Below are 25,142 nucleotides of genomic sequence, written 5' to 3' on the forward strand. Positions count from 1 at the left end.
CAACCCAAATGAGATGGAGTGCTATTGATTTGGAAGCTGTCTGATTCTCTGATTTTGCCATAGCTGACTCTTGATAGAGTTGTGTTTCCACAGAATGAGCAGGATGTCCTCCTTGGCTCATGGCTCATGCTCAAAAAGCAAGTGGAAACCATCACCAGGAGGTGTGTTGCACAGCTATACTCCTGATGAACCAGTCGTGGCCTTATGTGGAACAGAATTAGGAACAGAACGTAGTGAAAGAGGTCACTGATGTCCTTATCATTCCTAAATTACTGTAACACATTGTATATGAGGCCAACTGGAAACTCCCAAGTACTTCAGAAAGTAGCATGCATGCTCAGTGGAGGGTCTCGATGTTACACTGCTGCTGTGGGAATTCTATAGGTCAGGGGTAGGCAACCTTGGCTCTTTTATGACTCGTGGACATCAATACCCAGAATTCCTGAGCCAGCCATGCTGGCGCAGGAATTCTGGGAATTGAAGTCCACGAGTCATAAAAGAGCCAAGGTTGCCTACCCCTGGTATAGGTTATCTATAGATTTCTAAGTGCAGTTCAATATGCTGGTCATTGCCTACAAAGACCTTTGTGGCTTAGGGCCTGAGTATCTTAGGGGGACTGCCTTTTCCCAGCAGTTTCTAGCCATCCAACGCAAACAGTTAAGAAGTTCTGTTTCTGTTATTTGTACATTGGGTGATTGTACAACAGTCTATTTGGAATTACTTGTAAGCAATTCGTAGAGTTGCAGCTAGGTTGGTTATGGAATCTTTCAGTGGAATCTTTTTGCACACGCATGCACACACATGCATACCCATAGAAAACATTGAAACTGAGGGCTATGCATTGGCTGCAATTTAAATATTGATTAAACATATTACATGAAACTGTTGAAACTAAGAAAACAAAGTACTGTAAGCATAAAATTAGCCAAAACAGCTTCAGTACTAGAGGACTTGTTATCCTGAATTGCATGTATGAACAAACATATATAGATTATCAGCCAGTCATTGCTGACCTCTTTGACTATAGCATTCAAATAAGAATATTTTAACACAGGCTGATCCAACCCTGTGGTTTATCTTATTCTCGTTACTGTGTGTGCACATATTATCATGTAACTTAGTTCATTTTATCTTTCAGTATATTCTCCCTTTCCCCGCTGTACAGTTTCATTCTACTAGTCTAGGTCAAAAATATTGCATCAATAATGTCTTCACTCTCTCTTAGCATTCTTTGATAGCAAAGGTTGAACAGGTATTCTTTGTTGTTGACCCATTAGCTTGGCTTACTAATTATTTCCTGTGTGCATTTTGGGCAGAATCCCTGATAAGCACCACTTGCCATCTGTCAAATGAAACCCTGGATGGGTGGCATTCTATTTATTTTATCTCTAAGTAGCATGGATCATCTTTCCTGTGTAAAAGGGCATTGTGTAGGCTGTTGTTCCAGCAAAAGCCATAAACAATTTAAGAATGATATTAATACTGTTTGTGACGCAAGTAGCAAAGGCAAGGAGGGGGATGGGACTGATTCATTTATTGCAGTAAGTTGAAAAGTAGTAGAGACAAAACGTTTCTTGCTCAGCTTTCATCTCATCACTGTGCCTTTTACTTGTGCACATAGCAGCACAAAGTATCTTTCCAATCGCACATTTTAAAATACCCCTGGATGTTAACACAATTGCCTCCATTGGTGGCTATCTGGCTACGTGTGCAATAAAATTACGGCTTTTGGCTACTGGCCAAAAAATTTGGAGCTGTTTATAGTTGGCAACTGCCTGCAACCTCAAAATGCAATAAGAATTAGAAAAATAATGGTACTGCATCTTTTCAACATATTTTTGATTCTCTGAGTCACATTAGGTATGCCCACAACCAACCACATTATAACCAACCAACTTTGCTTTATGAATCTTTTTTTAGAAAAATCACTGTTTTTAATCTTTACCTGAGCTTCCCATGCTGTGGATTCCTCATACTTTGGCTCTAAAAAGCAATTTGAAATATTTAATTAGGACAGTTGTTCAAGGCCTGTTTAATCCTGGCAGATTCCAAGTACATAAAGCAAAGGCAATGGTCTACTTTCTATAGCAAAAAGTTATGAAGAAAAAGATGGGAAATAAAATCCTTCATACCAGACTTATATTCTCCTAGGGTGATTTTTGGAGTTCAGCAGAGCAGAAAAATGCCTTGGAGGTTCATTGAAGCAAAAATGAAACCACAAGAATGGATATATTAAACTATCCATAGAATTGCTCTTCCTTTTCCCTGAAATATCAGCTCTCATACTTAACTTTTCAGTATCCTGGGTGTTAATGTAATCACTCAAAGCCAGAGCTAGCATTTTGGTAATTATAAGATCCTGGTTATGTAAGCCATTCAGGGTGCTGCCTACAGTAATAAACCCTTCAAAAACATGCTTACTGCAATTTAACTGGCATTAACAGCTAGAGTAGACTGATTTCATATGGGTTACGGGTTGAATAATTATATGACACTCTGATCCATTGAAAAACAGTTGATGGAGAATGTGAGGCTTGGAAGAGGCAATAGTATTACAGTATACACCTGTTATGTTCAGAGGAACTGGTGCTTTAGGTTTTCTCATCTGGGGAAGGAGGATCTAGGAGAAGACTTTCATAAAAACACTTTAAGATTCAATAATACATATGCTTTTTAAATTCTCTTTTCTCAGTGCAATAACCATTAATACATTTAGTTTTAAAGTTAGTGGCCCAGAAGAAATGCGTCACTTTTTCCATTTTTAAATTAATAATAATTAAAGACATGTATGTATGTGGTGCGTATCTCTCATATTGGATAGAAGAAATGAGTAAAAGTGCTTCCAGATATATTACAAGTTCCTGAAAGAAAAAAAATTCATACACTTTTTTCATAAAATTATATATACCCTGTCTGCCAATCAAAAATCAAGATACTGAGGTTTAAAGATTAAAAAGAATAGTGGCAAATAACTATAGGTAATTCTTGACTTACAGCTAGTCGGTTAGTGACTGTTCAAAGTTAAAACCGAAGAGGCCTTATGACCCAGATTTCAAATTCCAACAGTTGGACCCTCTCTGTGATCAACGTAATTTGGGGTGTTTGGCAACATTTATGGACATCTGTAGTGTCCCACAAGTTACGTGGCTGTGTTTTACGACAATTTTGCCAAAACTTATGTTTTGACAAAGCCCTACCCATAGCAAACCATTGCTTCACTTAATGACTCACTTAATGATCACCACAAAAAAGATAATAAAATTGTCATGTGACCGACCAGCTTTACTGCTAGATGCATTGCAATCATATGTTGAGGACTAGCTGTATGACAGAACAATCTTCCCAGCTGCCAAGTATATTAGTACTTAAGAAGTACACACTGTTGAATTGTTCTTTTGTTCATCAAAATCCCAATAAAAAGGTGTCAATGCTGTAACATTGGATGTTTCTGCTCTGACAATTGATGGAAATGCAGCCATTTTTACTTTGCTTTTTACTTACTTTTTCTTCTGTTTAGAAATTAGAAGTTGAAGGGGGGATGGGGTGAATGCTTGAGCTCAGCTAGCCATAATAACAATGCAGCTCCGTGGGAAAACTCAAGGACACAAATTGATAATGTTTTGGTGGGCTGAGGAGCTGGAAAGAGAGTCTGTGCTACTGGCTAATTGGAGAATGTGATTTATGACTGCTTTGTGGAGCTGGGACTTGCATTCTGTTACTTTGTATCTAGGGGAAGGGAATCTAGTTTTGGGTTCAACTATGTAGTGCCAATACTTTGTTTCCTGAATAAAATGTTCTTTGAGGAAGAATTCTTGCCTTGAAGTTCTTTTGATGGGTTTCATCTATCGAAACCTTGACATTAACCCAAAATTATTTTCTACCTTGATCACCTTGGGGTTCTGAGCTCCAGTCACCTTCCCTAAATCAAGGGATAGGCTGTCAAAGACTCAGGAAAGATCTTAGAATGGAGAAGGAAGAAGCACCTGTAACCAGCACCCTGGCCGTGGCTGCTATCTCAGAGGAGGGAGCACAAGCCATCGCACCGTTGGAGAAAGAAACTTTAGAAGCCTTACAGCTGGGGGCAAGACCAAAGACGCAAGAGCTGATCTGGTCATTGGAGTGGACCCTGCCCAGTGGAGACTCCAAGCATCTTGAGGCAACCTTGCCAAAAACACAAGAGCCCCAGCTACCAGAGAAGCCCTGGTCGGCATTGATCATTGCGATCTCCTGACAGGCGCTGCCACCATGATAGTTCCAGACGGAAGGACTATGATGACAGCCCAGAGAGATGCTCTCGCTACTGAAGCCCGAGCCACCACCGGTACAGTCGAAGCCTGGATCGTCATCAGTATCGTGAGAGCCCTGACCATCGTTACTATTGGTCACACAGCCCTGAACATCACTGTCAGCGCCGCCCGAGGCCTGTGCAGAGAGAAGATCCAAATGTGGACATCCAACGAAATTTGATTCAACAGCTGCGCGACCTGTTGGACGGGCAGTAACAGGTTGAGGCGCCACAGCCACTGGTGGGCCTGCAGCAATTGGGGATGCCGCTGCCGGGAGGTCAACAATCATTAGGAATGCAGGCAGCTACCATGGAGGGCCACAGCCCGTGAACGCACAGCAGCCGATGGGCCTGCAGCAATTACAGATGCCGTTGCTGAGAGGTCAGCAACCCTTGGGAGTGCAGCAGTAATGGGGGTGGTAGCAACCTCTGAATGCACATCAACTGCTGGGGGGCCTGCAGCAATTGGTAATGCCACAGCCACCGTTGGGAGGTCAACAGCCATTGAGAGTGCAGCAGCCACTGCAGGGAGGCCAACAGCCATCAGGAGTGCAGCAACGGGGGGGGCAGTAGCCCATGATGGCACCACCCCGTAAAGCGACTTTTGATAGTGATCCAGAGAAGCTGATTTTCTTCCTCAATCAAGTACATTCCCACATGAATCACAATGCCAATTTCTACCCAGATCCAGCTGCTATGGTTGACGTTGTCACGGCTAATCTGGAAGGGGAAACATCCAAGTGGCTAAACAATCTGTTCAGCTGAGAAATCTCCATCTCTTCCTTCTTAGATTGAGGACCAGGTTCAAGGACCAATCCATAGGTGTGGACAACCAAGTGGCAAATTGTCCAATCCCTTATCCCCAACAGGGAGGTAGATCGGGGCCACCGGTGAAGAAGAAACCAGCTGAACAGCCGGCAAAAGAGAAATCAAGCAGGATCATGTAAGACCCCATTACCCAGGTCATGTCACCCACACAGGAGAGCCCAAGCCAGACCTACCACCACTCTGCCCTCTTATGACAGCGACGACGAAGGGGAGAACGACCCGATGGTGAGTCGCCCTGTTCCACCATTTTCTCTCGCTACTAAGCTCATAGTCCCTAAGACAGGTACAAATGGATGTGAAAGTGCTAGTGGACTCTGTTCCTGGTGCATTATCAGTTTGCCAATTGCCCTTAAGATGGGTAGACAAGCAAGATTGCTCTCCAGGCCCATGAAGTTCAAACAGACAGATGGCTCTTTAATGGGAGGGATTTTAGTCACCCATCTGACGGAACCTATACACTTAGAAATAGGTGAACATTGGGAGTTCATACGTTTCGTGGTGGCCCCAAAGATGACTGAGGCTGTGATTTTAGGTCTAGCCTGGTTAGACAAGTGGAAACCTTTTATCTGGTGGGAAAAGGAGATGAGGACTGTGAGATTGCCCATAAGGTCCAAGCCTCCTCTTGAATCTGCTGACATTACTGGAGGGCCTAAGCCATTTACTGAATCAGCAAAGATAGTTGTCCTTCCCTGGCTGGGCGAACCACTCATTCCCAGCGAGTACCGGACTTAGCAGTGGTGTTTAGTGAGAAAGAATGCGACATCTTGCCACCCCATCGGCCAGATGACTGCGCCATTGAGCTATTAGTAGGGGCCAAACTCCCAAGGCTGAGAATGTATGGTATGACCCCCCCCCCTCAAAATGGATGAACTATAGCAATATGTGAACAAAAACCTAGTGAGAGGCTTCATTTTATCGGCTAAGTCCCAGGTGGGGGGTCCGGTGTTATTTAAGGAGAAAAAAGACAGGTCGCTTCGTCTCTGCGTGGATTATAAGGGGTTAAATGCTGTGAGCATAGAAAACAAGTACCCTCTCCCCCTCCTGAAGGACCTACTAACCCATCTAGCAAAGGGATGCGTCTTCACTAAATTAGACCTAAGAGAAGAATACTACCGAGTACGAATAAGAAAAGGAGATGAATGGAAGATCGCTTTTAACTGTCCTATGGGCAGCTACCAGTTCAAAGTTATGCCATTTGGACTACAGGGGGCTCCAGCTGTCTTCATACAGCTGATCAGCCAGGTGCTACACAATCATTTGTACACGGCAGTTTTGGTATCTTTTGATTACATCCTGATATACAGCAAGAATATGGCTGACTATGTGAAACTAGTGTGAGAGGTGTTAAAGAAACTGTTAAATGTCAAACTACATGTTAAATTGTCGAAGTGTAAATTCCATCAGACCCAACTGGATTATTTAGGCTACAGAATTTCCAGTGAGGGTATTGAAATGGATCCTGGAAAAGTGAAAGCCGTAATCGAATGGCAACCCCCCAAAACTCGCAAACTCTGGAGTTTGCTAACTTTTACTGTCAATTCATCCCTTCATTTACCGAAATTGCTTTACCTCTCACAGATTTGTTAAAGACTGGCAAGGATGGGGGAAACCCGCGACCAGGCCAGCCGCTAACATGGACTATGAACTGTCAAACTGCTTTTGAGAATCTGAAAAGACTATTTGCGGTCGAGCCGGTCCTAAAGTACCCCTGCCCAGTGAAGCCCTTTGTTATTCAAGCCGATGCCAGTGACATAGCCATCAGAGCTGTATTATTGCAAAAGAACCATGAGGGGGTCCTGCAGCCCTGTGCCTACACCTCAAAAAAGTTCACCAACTATGAAAGAAGGTGGGCAGTGTGGGAGAAGGAAGCCTTCGCAATATGTTGGGCTCTGTTAAACTGGCCACTACCTAGAAGGGAGCAAGGTGCCTTTTGAAGTAAGGACTGGTCACGAAAACGTAGAGGCACTAAAATCTCCTTGCAAGCTTTCCCCGAAACAAGTACGGTGGGCGCAGTATTTTAACCGGTTTAACTTCACCCTAAAGTACATACCGGGAAGGAGAAACTTTTTAGCTGACGCTCTGTCCAGATTGCCTCAATACAACAGTCAGCATGAAGAGATTAATCAATCATGTACTAATGTTCTTGTGCCCTATGACTTTGCTCAGACACCAACTTGCATCATTTCTCATAACAAAAGTTTACTTTCAGTGCTGAAATTGTGTCTTTATCTATGTGACACATTTAAAGTTTTTTCTTTTGATGTTTTCAACTCTTCTTTTTTCTCAGGTCTTTCCCCCACAAACATTCTGCCACATAGCTGTTATAAGTAGTACATTTTTTCTGAGATTTGTTTATTTCATTTCCCTTTTTGAATCTTTTGAATAAGGGTAAATCATGTTGCTCCATACAGATAAATAAATTAATTTATATTCAGCCTGTGTGTTACTTCAGTTGAGCCTTTGATGTATCAGTCCCTTCCGTATAGTTGCACAAAACGAACCAGTATCTATAGGTTGCATGGAAAGACTGCACAAGAAGCCAATCCAAGTTTCCACCTTGATTCTTTAATGGGAGGCATCCAGGTGGAGTCCCTTGCTTTTGCTATGTTATGACCCCAATAAAGTGACCCTGTTTCACCTAGCCTAAATATGTATTGTGCCCTGACTGACATCTTGTCCTGTATATGGGATTAGCTGAAGTTCTATAAATGAAATTAATCAAACTAATCTGTAGCCTCTGAAAATCTGCTTTACAGACAGCTAGGTGAGGGAAGTAAAATTGCTTTATCGTTATTTGCTAAACTTGTTTCTTTGGAAGAATGTATTTTCTTGTGTGTATTTTTTTCTTTGTGAAAAAAATACACAGATCAACCCCTGGTCTGTGGACCAGTACCGGGCCGTGGCATGCCAGCAAAGCCCCATCCATGGGATGCAGGCAGCACACAAAACCACTCACTCTCCAGTCTGCGGAAAAACCTTTCTCCACGGAACTGCTCCCTCGTACCCAAAAGGTTGGGGACCTCTGTGATAGACCGTAGAAAATTAATTATAGATACTTGGGAAAATTGGCTTCTTAGTGGGGAATAAATATGCATCTCCTTAGCAGCACAGTACACATTTTAAAAGCTGGAGCAGTGTATTGGGATATTTGTTCCATCTTAACCCTGAGGGCATGGTTATCCTCCTTTTCCTGAATGAATCTTACATTATATTTCATACTATCATGGCTTGTATGTTATCACAAAAGACTATCAAAGAATCAGAACACTTTATCTGATCATAATGAAATACATACAGTGGATCAGTTTAACAGGATAGAAGTTTGTCTATATTGAATAATTGAATTACGTCTCAGCAAATCAAATAGATCCCAAGAGAAATAGTTCTGTGATGTAAACATAATGAGAGCAGCAATGCAGCATATAAACAGGATATTTCTCAGTGCTTAAAAGGTTTGTGCAAATGCGTGTGGGGTATTTCTTCATCACCTCAAGAAAATGCCAGTGTGAAAGGTAATGAGAATACAGTACTTTCCATTCCTCTTCCCCCTCCTCCTCCTGTTTCTGTTGGTAATCCTCTCTCGGGTTCATATTGAGATCTTCTTGCAAAAACATTACTAGTTGACAATATTTGTTGTACAGTGTTCCAAGCAGCTATTCAAGCGTTTGTTCTCTTTCCTTTCCCATTCTAGTGTTCCATGCCTTCCTGCATCACAGCCTTCCATGTAACATGTGCCTTTGAGCACAATTTGGACATGCGGACACTATTAGCGGAAAATGATGAGGTAAAGTTCAAGTCATTCTGTCTTGAGCACAGCAGTGGTGCCACCAAGCCACCAGATGAGGCACGGATGGATGCAGATCAAGGCAAACTAGACATGGAAAAGGTAACACTGAGAAAACAGAAGCTCCAGCAGTTGGAAGAGGACTTCTATGATCTTGTGAAACCTTCTGAAGTGGCTGAGAACCTTGATTTGACTGAGTGGCTAGTTGATTTTGTCTATCAGTACTGGAAGATGAAGAGAAAAGCCAATTATAACAAGCCACTGCTGATGCCCAAGACAGACGAAGTGGATAATTTGGCTCAGCAAGAGCAGGATGTATTGTACCGTCGCTTGAAGCTCTTCACACACCTTAGACAGGATCTTGAAAGGGTGAGTAGAATTATTGGGATTGATAACTCTTGTTTGTATAATCCTGCTTTCCACATTCTGGCACCATCCAAAGGTACAAAAGATTACAGCTCCCCAAATTCCAATGCAAAGGTCCCAATTCGTCTGTAGATTACCAGACTTGGGGGAGATTAGTTTAATCAGCTTTCTCTTAAAGTTACTTAAACCTGCAGTGGATAGACATATATTACCTTTTGGTTGTAAATTATTCCATTTTGTTATTATTATAATTATAATAATAATCCATGGGCTTTGTATTTTTGTTTGCTACATTAATGCTGAATTTGTCATTACCATCTAGTGAGGAAATGATAAGAACATTGGCTTTTCTCTCTAACTTGGAGGAAAGTGACCTTAATTATTCTGTGCAAAGCAACCATAAATGGTTCAGAAGCATGGAAAACAAAATTATCCCTATTTCATATTTTTTTCCTGTGGTTAAATGTACATTTTTGCTTTTATTTTCAAGTGTGATAAAAAGGTTAATTATTAGTGCAGCCTAATAATGCATGTTCACTGGTTTGATTAGAAGACAAAATTTATGTCCATTACATCCTCTGGTTCTTGTATTGTATTGCATTGTATGATAAGATATAACTATAGCAAGACTGCAGCCATAGGATGAAGGACTGGAGGTACCGTACCACCTCTGCCATAAGATGGTTTGGTACCTCCAGTCTTTCATTCTTCATATCCTTGGATCTACTTCCTGCTTTAGGTAGCAACTTGGTTGTTCCTTTTTCCAACACTTGTCTTCCATAGAACACTTCATTTGTCAGCTATCCCCTAACTCTGCTATGTGTAAGAGATAGAAATGCCATATTCTGTGCCTTTTTGGTGATTAAAAAATCAAAATGCAAAAATTGAAATAATTTCTATACTGCCACTTCTTGGGTGTGTAATATGTAAGTATGGCAACTAAAAGAATTCAGCCCTTCTTGCCCCAATCCCCACCTCCTTGAAAAATCAATCTTACCGGAGATTAAAAACAAAGGAAAACATTAGAAAAATAATAAAACGTAATTTTTAAAATTGTAATATTTGAATACAGGATGAAGTATAACCAAAAGTAACCCCACAATACCATAGCTTAGACTTGGTGTAAGGCAGAAGCAGAAAACAAAGCCTAATGCAAATTCCTGACCACACATTTTACCAATGTCTGCAGTCCTGAATCTGATAATCTGCTTCAGAGTTCCTAGATTTCTCCAGCCTTTCTTTGGTTCACACAATTACAGCATATTCTAAGCCCAAGAAAAGATGCAACACTAATAGCTTTGGCATGCATGCCCACACCTCTCCCAAACTACCTTTTCAGCTTCAAATTCAAAGCACTGTGCACCTCCCTACTGAGATATGATACAGTGTGATAAAACATGATACAATACAATAAGAATACAACACAATATGATACAATTTATTATAATATAATATAGTGATTCTCAGCCTGTGGCTTGCAGACCCCTGGGGGAGACCGCAATGTAGTCACAGGGGGTCTGTGAAGGCTTGAAGAAATGTTATGATTTAAATCTTGAGTTAAGTCTTGGCGGTCCGTGGCCATGGCCCATGGCCACAAAAGGTATTAAAAGGGAGTCTGTGGTGAAGAAAAGGTTGAGAACCACTGATGTGGTTATTTTTGGAATGAAGTCTCTTCTAAATACTGTAAAGCTATTCTCTGCTGCTTTTCTTATTTGGTGATTAATTCTCAGTGTAGAGATGAGTTTATAAATAGGACCAGGAAATATGGTAACACTGTGTTTTTGAAAGGATAGTTGATATTAGTGCAGACACACAGTAACCAATTAACATGGGAAAAATGCTTCTTTCTCTCCCCCCCCCCTCTTGTTGTATATAGTGCTGGTAGGGCTGATGCCTACAAAGAGTTTTCTTAAAATTTTGCTTTTCAAAGTGCCATGCTATAAATACTATGAATTCTTATAAATTGCTTTTTTATTAGCTACGGACATCTGAAATAAAAAAAATAAATGGTGTAACTTGTCATGTAGCTGTGCGAAACTGAGGAGAAGGGGACAGAACTGGCATTACATTATCAGCACAGGAGCTAAAAAAAGCAAAAAGGGAAGAAGATCTCCGAAAACACGTACAAACAAGCTTTTTTTTAAAAAAAGGTCTGAGATAGGAAGCAAGAGGAAGATAATAATGTGCGGGAATAAATAGATACAGGACAAGCCCTAGTAGTGAATATTTCAGGTGTGCATGGCTGCAGTAATTGGGCCAAGTTGAACAGCAAAGCTGTGGTTGATGTGCTCCAAGTACAGTGAGATGAAAAGTCAGAGCACAAATAAAAATGTTTTTATTATTTATTTTTATTCCATCCCTTAACACGATGAGTTAATTTATATGTAATGAACAACTTGTCTTTTTATAGAAAGCAGCGCTCTGCACCAAATACTTGTATGAACATGGAGTCCACATGCAATGTACATGACACTTTGCAAGTCTCATTTTTACAAAAACCCATTCCCTCCAGGATCCAAAATAAATAGGAAAGGTCACAGGAAATGGCTGTATGTAGTCAGAGGAGGGAAAAAAGAAACTTTTTTTTAAAGAAAAGCTTTTTTTTTAGACACGAAAGCAAGTGTTAAGATTGCATTGATCTCAACCGTTCTTCTAATTTGTGATTTTATTAGTACTTCTGCAACAGCTGTTTCTCCTGTTAAATCAAACTTTCCCACAGACACAGATTATTATGGTTAACTTAGATTTGAAAGTAATAATCTTTCCATTAAAACAGAATCATTTACACATACCGAATATGCTGCAAGCAAGCAAGCTTTGGTGGGGATTTTATCCTTGGTAATTTCTTGATTAGAAATCGACAGGGATGGCTACCGCATATAAGTAGGGAGAAAACCCCACATTCACTCACATTGAAGATTCTATCTAATTGGGTAATGAAATATCTGCAAGCAAACAGCCAAGCTCAGAGAGGCACCCAGGACTCGGCAGTTGTTTATTCTGTTTGTTTAAACCTCATAACCAAAGAAAAGTAAAAGAATATCTCAAATACAAATTGCATATTATACTTTACATGTTGGATTTTTTTTAAAAAAAGTCCCAAAATAAGATCTTAAGTGTGTACATGTACTGTATGTGCAATAGCAGCAATATCCTTCAGTTAATGTTACTAGATGGATATGTAGCGTACAGAATTAGACTTGACAGGAAAGCCTCAGATCATTTGACGGACACGATACAGTGTCCCCCAGCTCCGAGGATCTGAGGATTCTCTGCCAGAGTTCCTTTCTACTGTCCTATTTAGATTTTTCCAATGCAGAATTCTCTGGGTAAATTGAACTGTCATTCCCAGCATCTCCAGTCAACTTGACTCTTTGGAGAAAGCCAAACTGGACAAGATTGATTTTCGTTGTGGCACTGAAACAACATTTTCCGTGTATTGAAATAGAGCAGTATAAAACCAAAAAAATGCCATGAGTAATAATTACCACTGTAGTGATTTGTTTGGAGTATATTGATAACATGACAGCTTTCTGCACTGAAATTAGATGAACATTTTGCAAATCAAACTTCTCATCAAGTAACTCATCTCTCTCACAGAATTTTCCATGGAGGATTCTTCTAACTGCTTCCTAGGTCTGCGAGAAACTGACCGGCCCAAAGTCACCCAGCTGGCTTTGTGCCTAAGGCAGGACTGGAACTCACGGTTTCCTGCTATTTACCCTGATGCCTTAACCACTACACCATACTGGGTCTCTATCTGCAATTATATCTGCAATTTAAGAGCCTTGGTGGAGCAGTGGGCTAATGCCTCCTTAAGTAACACCAGCTGCCTGCAATTAGTGCAGGTTCGAGTCCCACCAGGCTCAAGGTTGACTCAGCCTTTCCATCCTTCCGAGGTAGGTAAAATGAGGACCCAGATTGTTGGGGGCAATAAGCTGACTTTGTAATAATGCCGCTTGGGGGGGGCGAAAGCCCTAATAAGCAGGCATATACATAGAATAAAGGCTATTGCTAAGCACATTGATTTGTGCTTTAGATTGTAAGCCACCCTGAGTCTTCGGAGAAGGGCGGGATATAAATGGGATTAAAAAAAATATTGGGAGAAATATCAGAAGTTTGCAAAATATAAATATGGCTTGAGATTTTCCAATAAATGCCTTGAAAGACTATGTTGCTAATATTATTCCTTTTCACCGCCACCATCTCAGCATTTTAATTTGATGGCTGGAACTCCCTTGCTGCATTCCCAGTTAACTCACCACAACTGCCTCTTAATTTAATCATACATAGATACATGTTATTTTATTTCTATTTGATCCTTCATAAAAGAACTTCAGCACAGGATAGATTGCACTTTCTTGCTTTTTTCCTCATGGCTGCAATCCTGTGAATTAGGTTGGACTCAGAATGAATGACTTTGATTTAAAGGCATCCAGTGAGTGCCCATGGCTGAAGATGGGCTAGAAGCTGAATTTACCCAGTGCCAGTCCATTACATTAACTACTCCACTGTTGGCCTCGAACATATGACAGTCCCTGGAATCTTGGCTCTCAATAGCTTCCCGTCTTTAGCAGACATAGTTCCCACATAGAATAAAATGTTTCAGTGAAGCATTTTAGCACTGAAGGCATCACAAACTTTTAACTTTTAAGGAGGATAACAGAAATCATTCTGATCCCAAGGCAGCCCAAAAGTTCCCAAGGTCTCCCAAAATAATTAGTAATAAAATAACTTCATTAGAGCATGAAACTTAAAATTATCTTTTTATCCTCATAATTCCCCAAGTAGATAGAAAATATTTAAGATCCTGCGTTTTTTTTAATTTGAACAATCTTAATATTTAAGGCTTGTTCAGATGAGTAGATCACTTCTATCATAATTGGTAATCGGAGACTCGGTATCTGATTGTCTGTGCCGTTTTGTGTGTTGTTTTTTTAATCCCATTTATATCCTGCCCTTCTCCGAAGACTCAGGGCGGCTTACAATCTAAGAAGCACAAATCAATGTGCTTAGCAGTAGCCTTCATTCTATGTATATGCCTGCTTATTAGGGCTTTCGCGCCCCCCCCCCCGCGGCATTATTACAAAGTCAGCTTATTGCCCCCAACAATCTGGGTCCTCATTTTACCTACCTCGGAAGGATGGAAGGCTGAGTCAACCTTGAGCCTGGTGGGACTTGAACCTGCACTAATTGCAGGCAGCTGGTGTTACTTAAGGAGACATTAGCCCACTGCTCCACCAAGGCTCTTTTATAATTTTACTGACTTTAATTCAGTAAAAAGCCTCTTTGGTCCACTAGTGCAAGACTAGATAAATCTGAGTTCTAGTTCTGCCTTAGACACAAAGACCAGCTAGATGATTTTTGAACCAAGCTTTTTTGTCAGCCTGAGGAAGAAGGGAATGGCAAATCACTTCTGAAAAGATTGCCTAAATAACTACATGGATTTGTTAATGTAATTCCCAGAAATTATATCTAACTTGAAGCACATCTTAAGTAGAAATGTGGAGTTGAATCACTTGAAATAGTTATACAGTGGAAACCAACCTAAAAGATATGTGTTGGCAAAACATTAAAGTGATTTTAGTTTTTGTATTTTTCTCTACTAAACACAAGACAAATACTTTGTCAGTAGAAAAATCCAATTAAAGCTGCTATGAATTATACCTGTAACTGCTGAGATTAGAAAATGATAAATAAAACATCAAGTACATCCTAGTAAAACAATTTGTTTTGATCACTAAATGCACAAAATGCGTATTACTAATCCAATAAAATCTTTTTACGCATGAACGGACATTTTACTTGTAGTTGACATTCAGTTTTGGAAACTTCATTCCCTTTAAAATGTAACTGCCCATATTTGTTTCAGGATGGCTAATGAGAATGCATTAAGCCTATTATAGTCGTATTTTCCATTCCCTTTTGATTGGTGTTATTTGTAAACTGACATCCTTTGCATCAATTCGCATAATAAGTTTTACAAGGAAATATGTTTAAACAATGCCAAAACCAAGTTAACAAACAGGACCATTTTACAAACATCCTTTGTCTTGTTTCTTTAATCCTATTATCCCTTACATTTCAAAAAAATATATACCTTCCAGACATAGCCATCCAAATGCCTCACTGCATTCCGACACAGTTAGAAAGAAAAATTGAGTACAGGGTTCTCCTCCTATCATAATGACAAATGTCTTGTTGTTTACTTAGTTGGGTATTTACAATTCAGATCCTGGAATTCACTGTCTGTGTAAAACTTCATTCACATTAATTTATAGGAAAGATGAACCCCAATAATTGGGTATTATATTAAATTTCTATTATCATTTTTGGTGAGCTTTCCAGAAGAGCTTAGGAAACCAGCGGTTCTGTTATTATTTTGCAATGAAACAAGAGGGATTCATATTGATGATGTATCATCAATAGAATAATTTGTAAACTCTTACTTTTTTAAAAAGGCGACTAAATCTGTCGTCATCATAGATCATAGAACAACATACAAATGGCTAAAAGGGTTGTTTGTTGTTCGGTGACAAAGTGAGAACAGTTATGAAAATACCTTAATGTGTCCATATAAATTGCTTCCATAATCATTATACTTCCTTTTTTCCCCCTTATATTTTTTAATTAAATATAATACAGCATGAGTTTTAAAACAATAAAGAGGACTTTTAAAATTATTTTAAGGTGTTCAGGAGGCAGCATAAACATCTGGAATTAGGCTTCTGCCAATTCCTAACTCCATTAATCTCAGCCTGGCATACTTCACTTACATTTAAGTTATAATTCCCATAATTTCCATCTACCATAACCAGTGGGGGAAATTGTGGGTTAACATATTTGGAAGATACCAGATTGAGAAGTATTGCATTTCTTGATTGCTTTACCATAATGCAACATTGATCATACTTTCTGCTGTTCTGCAAACAAATGAGTGTATAGCAGTCTCTGGGCAACTGTGAGTTTTCTGTGATTGAGCCAAGTAACCATATTAGAAGTAAAAAATAAAAATAAAATAAAGTCTTTCCCTTCCTATAAAGCCTTGTTGTACTAAGCCTTCATGTGATATGCTTGTTTGCAGGTTGACATGCATAACTGTTAACTTCTTCTAGGGCAGAAAAGTTCAATAAACAAAGCAAAGAGAGTATTTTACTTTTTTTATTTTACTTTTATTTTACTAATAAAATGTACATTCCGCTTTTTTCCCTTCCTTGAAATGAATTGCTCAATGCAGCTTGCAACATATAAAAAAACATAAAACCAATCATAAAACGTATTTATAGTACTTGAAAGAATGCAGCATTAAATTGGCATAAATACCTTCGAGTGTTATTTACAACCGTATGAATAAAACTTCATTTTAATAACAGGCGTTCAATATCATTTCAGATTATGACTCTAGTGGCATTACAGATGGAATTCCATTGCTCAGTGGAAGCAAAATTCAGACGGTTAGTATAGAATGAACCAATGAGATCAAAAAAGGATGGAGCCTATTTAGATGTCTGCTAAAACTTTATTTCCTTCATACCATCTTTCTGTCAGCATGTGACAGGGAGACTTAAAGCCATCCATTGAAGCTAGCTTGGATTCATAGTAATCTATCTTTCCTGATACTGGATTTGAAGAAGCAAGTGGTAGAAATCAAGAGCTCTTAACTGAAGAACTGATCTTGAATGCTGGGGGTCAGAGGTTATGCTCTCAAGCTCCTGTAGTGTCCTCCGCATGATAATATGTCAAGAAGTCATTTGACACTTGAACAGCTCTTGTTGGTCTCTTGATCTGTGTCCAGCTTTGCTCTCTCCAGAATGGCTATGCTGTCAATAAAAGATAGCTAACCATTTTTTTTACCGCTTGACATTCCCACTGCATACAGTATATATGCTGAATGGAGCTTTTCTCTGGGAGAAATTTATTGCAACTGGGTCATTTGTCAATGGCAAAACAACAGTTCTCCTGAAGGAATCATGGCAGAAGTGACCTTTCGATGACTGGGGTTTATTTCAATAGAGTGGTTGGTTGTATACCTGCCTGGTGGGGGGGGGAAATGTGCATGAAACAAAGATCCCTTTATTGGTTGGAACAATCCAGCAATGAAAAACAAATATTAAGAGGTCAGGCCGTTACCCTGAAAGATAGCTTAGTATGCAGGAAGCTGAGATGTCTGGATAAAATAAAATTAGGACAAATTCAAATTGGAAATATGGAATGCAAGAGAGGGTGCTTAAAATAATTTAATAGTCTTTTTCAAAAATCCATGGACAGTGAAAGTGTTGCTGGGGGGCGGGGTACAACTCATAAGTGAGCTACAGAACACGAAAAGGCAAAAATTCTTTTATGGCACAGTCCTGTGGATCTTTATTCAGAAGTTAGTCCAGCTATGTTCAGTGTGATTTAATTCTCAATAAGCGAAGGTAAGATTGCAGGCTCATTTTCTAAATGTAATTAAAGGAAATTGTTTAGTTGTAGGAATGATAACCTCTTATTCACAGCCAAGAAGACAACAATAAAAATAATGTGTCCAATAATTTGTAAAAAAAAGTGCGCTGACTACCCTGAGCAATATGTCGGAATAATGTATTCTTTGGATAGTTCGTAAGTCCAGATTTTTCATTATGCTATGTTAAATAAACAATATTGTGGTTAGAATTTTAAATTGAATCCAGGTGGAAACTACTAACTTACTGTACCCATATTCAATTACAGTATTTCTACATGATATACTTCCAGAATAGTATTCTCATTTCCTTAATGAAGAAATATGGAATAAATAGGTAAAGAAATGATTTCATGGAATTGCTTATACCTCAATCATTTCATATTATTGTGGGTTTGCAGCTCGCTTGGAAGGGTTCAGGTGTGTGCACAAGTTATCCCCAGAAAACAATCCTGTATGGAGACCAGCTCTTCAGGAATGATACTATCAGTAGGATTTGTAGAAGGCGAGGTTGCTTCTCAAATGTTAAACTCTGTGCATGAATATAACGTGAACAGGTATATGGATGGCATTTGCTGTGAATATGAATTTAAAAAAAAAACATAGGAACCAGGGAATCTGTCCCCAGAGAATTAACATTGAGTTGGATTGAAATACTCATTGTTAGATTGATAGATTGTGGAACTAGGTTGCAAGTAACAGAATGAAAGTTAACAGAAATAAGTGCATAGTTTGCCCTTTAGGAAACAAAATGAAAATGCACAGGTATAGGTGTGTCATGGAGACTATCAGATTTAATGACAGTGCATAAGAAGATAATCTTGGAGTGGTAGTTGATTGCAAAGTAAATATGAGCCTGTAGTGCGTTGTGAGAGCAAGGAAGACAAATGCACATTTAGGCTGCATCAACAAGATTTATCATTTCCAGTTCAGAGAAAGTAATTGATCAGCTTTTTTTGGACCTCAGTTTGAATCTAGTTCTGGGCATCACACTGTAGGTAGGATTCAGAGAAATTAAGCAGGTGCAGAAAAAGGCAGTAAAGATGATCAGAGAACTAGAATGCCCTATGAAGAAATTGCTGAATGTTTTGGGCCTTGAGAAAAAACTGTGGGGTGAATGAGATATGATAGCACACTTTAAATACATGGCAAGATATCACATTGAACAAGGTGAGGACCTATTGTCTGTTATTTCAGAGTTAATTCAGAAGAATGCAGATTCTAAATGAACGTTAGTACGAACATCCTAACAGTATAGATAGAACCTGTTACTCAGGAAGGTGTTAGACTCCATAATTGGACGTGTTCAAGCAACTGCTTGAACAGTCAATCATATATGAGATGCTCTACATGACTTTAATTCAAATTTTATCTGTAAAAGACCCTTATTTCTGAATTATACTACCTATAGTACATTTTAAGCTTCTTCTCCAAGAAAATCTGTTTAACTTTGGAAAACAGTTATTTCCTTCAGTGGAGTACTGTAGTGCCTGGAAAAAGAAAGCCAACAAATCTCTTATTAGTGCAACTTTTAAGTAATAAACTTTTAATTTTTTTACCTTAATAAATATTAAGGTGGAATACTTATTTTGTACATCAGAAGTGGTAACTAGTTCAGTTCTATTTTTTCAAATATTTTATAAGCCTATTTGTATTTGCTATAAGATAATCAAAAATATTACCTACAAATGTCGTTTATAGCAGGGTGGTATTTTAGCACCTGGCAGGTGGTATGTGACCCCTAGCCAAATGTAGCGGTGGAGGAAATGAGCTAAAGTAGCGCCGTGCAGGTTTGGAGACTAGCTGGAGCTGCAGGGCTCAGCAGATGCCCCAGCACCTGCGCCCATCGCTGCATGCTGGTTGGACCTTCCAGTGCACTGGGAAGAGAGGAGGAGGAGGGCAGAGAGAGGAGAAGCTATAAAAGGAGCAGGTTTTGGTGGGAGAGGGAGAAAAAAACACATGGAGAGAGAGAAGAGGCTTTTGTTAGCGAAGTGTGAGAGAGTGAGTGTGGGGCTTTTGCAAGCAAAGTGAGTGAATGAGAGCAAGGGACCTTTTACAAGCAAAGTGTGTGAGCGAGAGAGAAGCTTTTGCGAGCAAAGTGAGTGAATGAAAGTGAGAAGCTTTTGCGAGCAAAGTGAGTGAGAGAACCTTTTGCGAGCAAAGTGAGTAAATGAGAGCAAGAGAGAAGCTTTTGTGAGCAAATGTGAGTGAGTGAGAGAGCAAGAGAGAAGCTTTTGCGAGCAAAGTGTGAGTAAATGAGCAAGAGAAGCTTTTGCAAGCAAAGTGAGTGAATGAGAGAATGGGAAAGCTTTTGCGAGCAAAGTGTGAGAGCGAGAGAAGCTTTTGCGAGCAAAGTGAGTGAATGAGAGAATGGGAAAGCTTTTGCGAGCAAAGTGTGTGAGAGCAAGAGAGAAGCTTTTGCAAGCAAAGTATGAGTGAGTGAGAGAGCAAGAGAAGCTTTTGCGAGCAAAGTGAGTGAAAGCAAGAGAAGCTTTTGTGAGAAAAGTGAATGAATGAGAACGGGAGAGCTTTTGCGAGCAAACAGCGCAAGAGAAGCTTTTACAAGCAAAGTGTGAGTGAGAGCGAGAGAGGCTTTTGTAAGCAAAGTGAGAGAGCAAGAGAAACTTGCGAACAAAATAAGTGAATGAAAACGAGAGAGGCTTTTGAGAGCAAAGTGAGGGAAAGAGAGAAGTTTTGCGAGCAAAGTGTGAAAGAAAAAGCTTTTGTCAGCAAAGTTTGAGAGAGCGAGAAAGAAGCTTTTGCAAGCAAAGTGTGTGAGAGCGAGCAAGAGAAGCTTTTGCGAGCAAAGTTAGTGAGAGCGAGAGAGGTTTTGCAATCAAAGTGTGAGAGCGAGAGAACTTTTGTGAGCAAAGAGTGAGGGGTTGCAAGCAAAGGGTGGGAGAAATAGGGAAATGTGAGGGGAGAAGGGAAAAAGAAAAAAGGCATTAACTTCTGACTTCTACTGTTGCAGTAGGAAGGAAGCATTAACATTGAACCTCAACTTTTTATTTTTCCATAATATTATAAATTAGCCATTTCTATAACAACAAATAAATGAAGGTAACCAGTAAAGCACAAAATCCCCGCCCCTTTTTTTAGTCATCAAATTTTTGTCACTTGCTAAGCATTGGTGGTAACTCGAATATTGTCATGTCCTAAAAGTGGTACAATCTGTGAAAAGGTTGAAAAGCCCTGATTTATAGTATACTTTAGATACTTCTGCTTTTGTTAACATACCCTACTAATTAATGTTCTGGGTTCACTTACCCAGACTGGTTGGGCTAGGTATCTATACTAAGACAAAAGTGTGATTATGTGTATCCAGATCATAACACAAGTATCAGTATTTTAGGGCATTCATAAATCGAGCATAGATTTAACAGATGACTGCAATTTTCATCAGCTCAAGGGTAGCTTTGAACTTTATCCAGCAAGTCGGGTGGCTAGAATTACTTCATTTAATCCAATCTTCTTGTATTAATGTATCTTATTCAGTCCCTAAAATGCTTTTCCAAAGGCAACTGGACTTTGTTTTTCCTTGAAGAAGTTTCACTTCTCATCCAAGAAGCTTCTTCAGTTGGATAAGAAGCAAAATGTCTTCATGGAAAAACAAAGTCTTTTGAAAAAGCACCTTTGGGGCAACCATGACCTGGATGACTGAAAATCTTCATAGACATGTACCTTATTCAGATTAAAGTAAAAAACTCTTACTCTCCTTTGCAGGTTAGAAATCTTTGTTATATGGTAACAAAACGAGAGAAAATGAAGCACTCCATTTGCAAACTACAGGAACAGATTTTCCATCTCCAGATGAAACTTATTGAGAAAGATCTTTATGCAGGTAACTTTTCCTATTGAGACCTAGAAAATCCGTATTATAAATTCCGTTATGGAATTTTATTTTCTTTATTTACTATATTTTAAAAGAGATTAGACAAAGTACTTTTAGAAAACTGAAAGAAGTAGTGTTATCTGACATTTGAAAGGTTTGATGTATTTATTTTGCTTTCGGCAATGTGTGTAATTAGAGCAGTGGTTTCTGTTTTCCAAGAGTGGAAAACTTTCCCACAATACTTTAACTTGTACCTGCAAAAAATGGATTCTAAAAATATTTGGACGAGGAATGCATTGTTAATCTGGAAACTAAAACTATAAAGAAAATTACCAGTAAGTCGGTGCAAAAAGAATACAATATCAGCACCACTAATATCTCTTTCATCTCAGAATTGGAGAATATCAGAGTGAAGGCCCTCTCTTACCCACTTACATTTCAGAATCTATGCTTATAATAAAAAATTAATAGTTTATCACATTTATACGTAAATGCAAATACTTTATCACAATAATCCAGTGCCATCTGAATATAATGGTAACACAGAACAATCCTTTAATTGCGTGATTTGGACAAGAACTTGATAATATGCCTTAACTGACCTTGTGTAAGCAAACCATATAACATCTCTAAAAACGGAATATTAAGCAGAAACTACCAAATTTGCTGATAGTTAATTTTTGGTTTTTTTTCTTAATGCTAATCTTGTCCCCCTGAGGCTGTAGATACTAAACCAGGGGTCCTCAAACTTGTCCACTTTAAGGCTTGTGGACGTCAACTCCCAGAATTGCCCAGCCAGCCATGCTGGCTGAAGAATTCTGGGAGATGACGTTCACAAGTCTTAAAGTGGACAGGTTTGAGGACCCCTGTACTAAAGTTTCAGAGGTGACATCTGGTTCATTGGTATTTATTTATTTATTTATTTTATTTTATTTGTATACCGCCCTTCTCCCGAAGGACTCAGGGCGGTAGAGTTTAGTAACCATTGCGTTGCCTTTTTTTGCATCTGCTATGTTGTTAAAGATCAAACTTTAAATTATTGTAGATTTGTTTTTGTTCCTTTGTGCTATTAGTATTATCTTTAAATTAAGATAATTTAAAGGAATGCCTTCCAACACATAATAGTCTGAATGGTCTAAAGTCAAGATTTTAAAAGAACATGAAATTAGTACATATCCTTGAAAAAAATAATACAATACACAGTTGCTTAAGCTGTGTAACATCCAGCAAAAGCATCTGGCGGTTTGGCAGAATATTTAACCAGTTATATTTGGGGCTTTGAAATCTTCTGAGAAGCCATTACATGGTTCGGGGTTTTTTAGAAGTGTGCATTACATTCTTTGCTGAAATTTGACTTAGAAATTTGAGCAATGATAAATATCTGGGCTATCAATCGATAGTTATACAAATTTGAATTCTGCATAATAGAAGTATTTTGTTACAGTGAGGTGTTTAGATCTACTATCTTCAAGATTGCAACACCAGGAAAAAGATATTGATGATAAATATATAGTCTTGCAGGAAAAGCAACTGTTATTCTTGTGGTATCTTTGTAACGTATGCTTCTGTGGAATACAGTTAATTCTCAGTTGTGGGCTGAGAATGAGACACTGGGGGCAAACCATTATGAAATGCAGAAGTACATCCATAGTAGCACTGTGACATTTTTGTTTATATCCCAAATGTACCCATGATAAGAACATCTGACACCTCTTAAAACTGTTAAATTAGACTGGAACAGCTAGAAAAAATAATGTCAGAATGATTACAGCTGTGAATGGGTTATTCTATTCTTATCTTGTAAGCACTGGGGATTACAACATAGAAATGTCACAGCCTTACAGCTTGCATTTCACAGCCACACTGTTTACAGTGTTGTCAGGAACTAGATATACTTTTCTGCCAGAAAAGAATCATAAAGTTATGCCTTTAATAAAACTAGCCAGAAAGTGCTTACTTTTATTTTAAAAGATGCCCATTATAGTAAAGCTTCGTAAATATTTCTTCACTTAGATGATAGACAGACCTTGGTTATTGTCCACTCATTCAGTGACCATTTGAAGTTATGATGGTGCTGATCAAGAAGGACTTAACAACAATTATTTGTAATTGCAGCCCTCACAGTTTTTCCACAGTCACATAATTGCGATTTATGCACTTGGCAACCAGCTGGCAGTTGCAACATTGCGGTCCTGCCGTGGTGTGATCTCCATTTGTGACCTTAACTGTCAGCTTCCAACAAGCAAAGTCAGTGGAGAAGGTGGCAGGAGATTGCAAATGGTGATAATTTGTGGATGCTGTGTCTGTGCAGGATTCACCTAAAAATGGCAGCCAGAATTGTAGTTGTAAGTTGACACAGTCACGTGAAGTTTCACCTTACAATTGTGTCAACGGCAGAGTTTCTGGTCCCAATTACCATTGGTAATCGAGAACTACCTGTAACCCAGAATTTGTTAAACTTCAGAGCTACTGTGAATTTTATTATTTCTTCTATGCTGTCTTGTACCTATTTATTAATTTAACCCTGTTTATAACAATGTCTGATAGGATAACTCCTTTCTGCTCTTTATACATGTGTTGTGTGAAGTAGCATTGGACTACGTTTGAAGGAAAACAATTGTGTGCATGGTTGATGTTGTTTTGCTTTTAACCTACAAGGGAACACTGGAGGGTTGCCACTGAGGGGGATGAAAATATCATGTATATGCATGGATTGTCACCAATATACTCGATTTAATGGTTTTCCAGTGCACATTTTTTGGTAAATATAAAAATGTAAGACCTATCTATAATATAAACTTACAATTTAACCTTTTTAAATGAAAAGTACAATCTGTTCAAAAGTTAGTACAATGCCATCTGTTTAAGAATTCAGCAGATGAACTTCAATCTTATCCTTTTCCTAATGAAGACTTGACTTCAGTGCAGCTTGGCTTTCAAAAAGAGATGATAATTTTTTTAAAAGATCAGCATCAGTTGTGAGCCATGACAGCTAAGGGGGATAGAAAAAGCATTTTGTTGAATATTAGTTAGGCTAAAAACAAGCTGTAGATGAACGGGATTCCTGTCGGTGGGTTTTTGGATATAGGAAATTGCTGACCTATTCATCCTTTTCTCATCTAGCACTCCCTCCCCCTTCTTCAAAATCTGTTCAATACCTGGAAAAGTCTATTTTCTTGGCTGGATTTTTTGGATGTGGCTTATCAGTATCTGAGAGGGCTGAGAAGAAATGACTGACCAAACGTACTTTGATGCTTTGTGTCTAAAGGGGGAGTGGGGTTGCAAGAATTCATGGTCTTCAGGCAGGCCATAATTGCAATGTGAAGACCAGTCATAAGTCACTTTTTTCAGCTACAACTCATCCTGTTAGTCCTAGCTACTGCTAAGCTTGTAAGCCGCCCTGAGTCTTTGGAGAAGGGCGGGATATAAATGGAATTAAAATAAATAAAAATAAAATAAATAAAATAGACCAGACTAAAAATCTAAATCTAAATCCACTTTCCTGGATCACGGACTGCATTTCCTTCATGAAGGACTCTTGGCAAGAGATGGGCTGCACCTCACAAAAACAGGGAAAAATGTACTCGGAAAAAGACTGACCCAACTC

The 25,142-nt window shown here is 38.9% G+C and overlaps 1 protein-coding gene across 3 annotated transcripts in view; it reads left to right on the top strand.

Annotated features, from left to right (window-relative positions):
- Window positions 1-25,142, top strand: part of JADE2 (jade family PHD finger 2) — a 182,615-nt gene that overhangs the window by 132,746 nt on the left and 24,727 nt on the right. For all 3 annotated transcript variants that reach the window (XM_081320987.1, XM_081320986.1, XM_081320985.1), the window contains exons 9-10: window positions 8,805-9,266; window positions 21,427-21,544. In XM_081320987.1, coding sequence (XP_081177113.1) covers window positions 8,805-9,266; window positions 21,427-21,544 — 580 coding nt within the window. The remainder of the gene's footprint in view (window positions 1-8,804; window positions 9,267-21,426; window positions 21,545-25,142) is intronic.

Source organism: Vipera berus (assembly GCF_964194415.1).
Source record: "Vipera berus genome assembly, chromosome: 2".
Classification (NCBI taxonomy): Eukaryota; Metazoa; Chordata; class Lepidosauria; order Squamata; family Viperidae; genus Vipera; species Vipera berus.